The sequence below is a fragment of the Heliangelus exortis genome, chromosome 21 (genome assembly GCF_036169615.1).
Source record: "Heliangelus exortis chromosome 21, bHelExo1.hap1, whole genome shotgun sequence".
Taxonomy (NCBI): domain Eukaryota; kingdom Metazoa; phylum Chordata; class Aves; order Apodiformes; family Trochilidae; genus Heliangelus; species Heliangelus exortis.
The window spans coordinates 979,129-982,039 of record NC_092442.1 but is presented as its reverse complement, the minus strand read 5'-3'; the positions used below and the strand labels follow the sequence as shown (position 1 = coordinate 982,039).

The window sequence follows — 2,911 nt, the reverse complement described above, 5'->3', positions numbered from 1 at the left end:
TTACCCCTTGTAGTGACGTGTCCTGTCACCACACACCCAGGGGATGCAGCATGTAGGGCTTGGGGCCAGGAGCCAGGACCTGAGACGTGCCTGGGCTCTGTGTGGAGAGCACATTTCTGTGTTTAGAAGGCCCACATGTGCAAACCAACACGTCTAATTCTGCAGAGGATGTGGGAGGTGGGGGTGTATGTGGTGGGGGAATGAGGTTTTGGAGCATATTCGTATGTCTGCAGCATGGAAACTGTATAGTTCAAACCATTTCCCATCAGCATGTGCTGATGGGCTTAGGGTGAGGTTCTCTCTTGGTTCTGGTGAGCACCACACAGAGGCACAGAAAAGAGAAAAAAACAGAGATCTTGTCCAAATTCTTTATTCTCCAGAATCATAATTTCACACATGTAAGGCAGGGCCTCCCATCATCCAAGGCTGGAACTCTGAGCCCCCCTCCTATAAATACACTTTCAACCTCCCTTACATAAAGAGCATTATTATCCCCTGAAGCAAGTACTGCCTATTCCATATGATGTTTTCTTAAATAATTTACAATACTATAAGAACCACAGAGGTGCAGTCCCATGAGCAGGCCACAGGTGGAGGTGTAAGGGATGAGGTTGCAGCCTGGCAGCAGCACCAAACATGAGGAGGCTCCAGCAGCCCCTTTGCAGCTCCTCTTGCCCCAGGGTCCTGCTCCAGGAGCTCAGGATCAGGTGGCTCATGCATGGCAGCAGCTATGCCTGCAGTCCTGATTTGCTCATTTCTGCTTCAAGTTTTTCAGGTGATGCTGAACCCAGGTGTCCCTGGGGTTGGCACAGACCTGGCGGCCTCTCCTTGTGATGAACCTGTGGAACAGGGAGGTTAGACCTGCATCCCAGGACAGCCTGAATCCCAGCTTTGGGGCACTGCAGGATGTTCCCCCCCCCTTCTCCATCAGCCCTAATCTGATGCTGACACCAGGGTCTGGCTGCTATTTCTCCCTGTCCCACCCCTCTTCCCATACTGACCCCACAGCTCCTGCAGGACCATCCTCGGGCACTGCTGTGAGAGCATCCCTGGCAATCCCTGCCCAAGTCCTTTCCCCTTGGGGTTCCCCACCCCCCAGCTCTGTCTCCACAGCCCCCCAAAGCCCAGGGCCCAGGGCTGATGCTCACACGATGGCCTGGAGGCTGCAGCTGGTGCTGGAGCTGTAATAACCCAGGATGAGCTTCCCAGGGAGCCTGTGGTGGGTGTAGGAGATGCAGCAGGTTGGGAGGTCAGATCCAGCTGGAAGAGGCACAGAGGGAAAGGTGAGCAGGTGCCAGGCTGTTGGGAGCAGCCTGAACATCAGCTCAGGGAGCTGTGCTGGCAGGGAAGGTGGTGTGGAATTAGAGAATAGTGAAGGTTGAAATGGACATGTGGGATTGTCTGGTCCAATGGCAGGAATATTGTATCTGGTTCAGGGGGAGATTCCCACCCAGTCATTGCTCAGAGCTTATTTTCCCCACCTTTCCCAGCCCCAGGGCAGAGATTAAAGTCCCTAAACTATAGCCAGAAATAAGTACTGGGATCCTGCGATGGATGGATGGATGGATGGATGGATGGATGAGTGGAGAAGGGAAGGAGGGATTATTTTCCAGTTCTGGGGTTTGAACTAGTAATTATCTCAGTGCAGAGTGGTACAAATGCTGAAAAATTCCCATCTCCAATCTGCCATTTGAGAAATTATAACAAAGGTTCAGCTCCATTCTCAGAAATGAAAAAAAAAAAAAAAAAGGAAAAAAGGACTCACCTGGGCCAGAGAAAGTTTGGGAGCAAGAGGCTGCAATGAAGAGAAGAGCAAGAATTGCTGCAGAGAATTCCATCTTCCCGAGGGGTGAGGGCAGGAGCAGGACCTGGAGCTCCAGCAGACACAGCTCAGACTGCAGCAGATGGATTCAGTTCCCTTTTAAAAAGGGAGTCCTGGAAGCATCTGGGAAAAGCTCCAGTGGAATTTCCAGAATGAGGATAGAGGATGTCACGAAAGTGAAATGGCCACAGGGAACAAGAAAAAAAAAAAAAAAGGGAAAAAAAAAAAAAGAAAACGAAAACGAGAAGTCAGAAGGAATGGGATAGGGCTGACATTGGAGCCAAGTATGTCGAGCTCTGACTCAGCACTCATTTTTTATTTCATAAAAACAAAAGGAAACTGAATTGTACCAAGTGGCAGAGCTACAAAGAGGAGAACTACAGGAGGGATTTTCCCTCTGAGTCTGTATAGCAAAAGACACAATATCAGCCTCAGATTATGCAACTCTGGAAAACAAAACCTGGCAGCCTCCAAAGCCTGCACGTGCTCTTGGGTGCTGGGTTTGCTGAGCTGCACTGGGCTGAGCATGGACCAGTTTGGAGCTGAGACTGGAGCCATCCCTGGAGATCATCCAATCCAGCACCTTCTGGGACAGCTGGGAAGGCTTCCCAGGACCGTGTCCAGGTGGGCTCTGGGTATCTCTAAGGATGGAGATTCCAGAGCCTGTCTGGGCAGCCTGTTTCAGTGTTCAGTCATAAAGTGTTATCTGGTGTTTAAATAAATTCCCTGTGCCTCTTGTCCTCTCACTGACCAACACACAGAAGAGTTGAGCTCCAGCTATTTTGCTCCACACGTGTTGATAAGAAACCCCTGAGCCATCTCTTCTGCAGGATGAACAGTCCCTAAGAGGGACACTCCTGTCCCTTAACCATCTTCACACCCTTTGCTGGGTTCTCTCCAGTATGTCCATATCTCTTGCATACTGGGGAGCCCAGAACTGGACCCTGTATTCCAGGAGCTTTCAGGGCTTGGCAAGTGCCTGAGGCTGGAGTGGTGGCCTTGGGGATACAACTGGGTGTGGGATCCCCCCCACTGCAGAGGGGATGCTCAGGTCTGAGGGTGAGATCCAGGGCCTGGAGTTCCAACTGA

General features: G+C 51.0%; 1 protein-coding gene across 1 annotated transcript; it reads right to left on the bottom strand.

Annotated features, from left to right (window-relative positions):
• Positions 1-354: 354 nt before the first annotated feature.
• LOC139806071 (C-C motif chemokine 4-like) lies at positions 355-2,027 on the bottom strand. The gene is made up of 3 exons (XM_071765194.1): positions 1,766-2,027; positions 1,149-1,260; positions 355-839 (listed from the first exon to the last, which is right to left on the bottom strand). Exons 1-3 carry the CDS (start codon positions 1,836-1,838, stop codon positions 752-754), a joined length of 273 nt encoding a protein of 90 aa, XP_071621295.1. The 5' UTR covers positions 1,839-2,027; the 3' UTR covers positions 355-751.
• Positions 2,028-2,911: the final 884 nt, after the last annotated feature.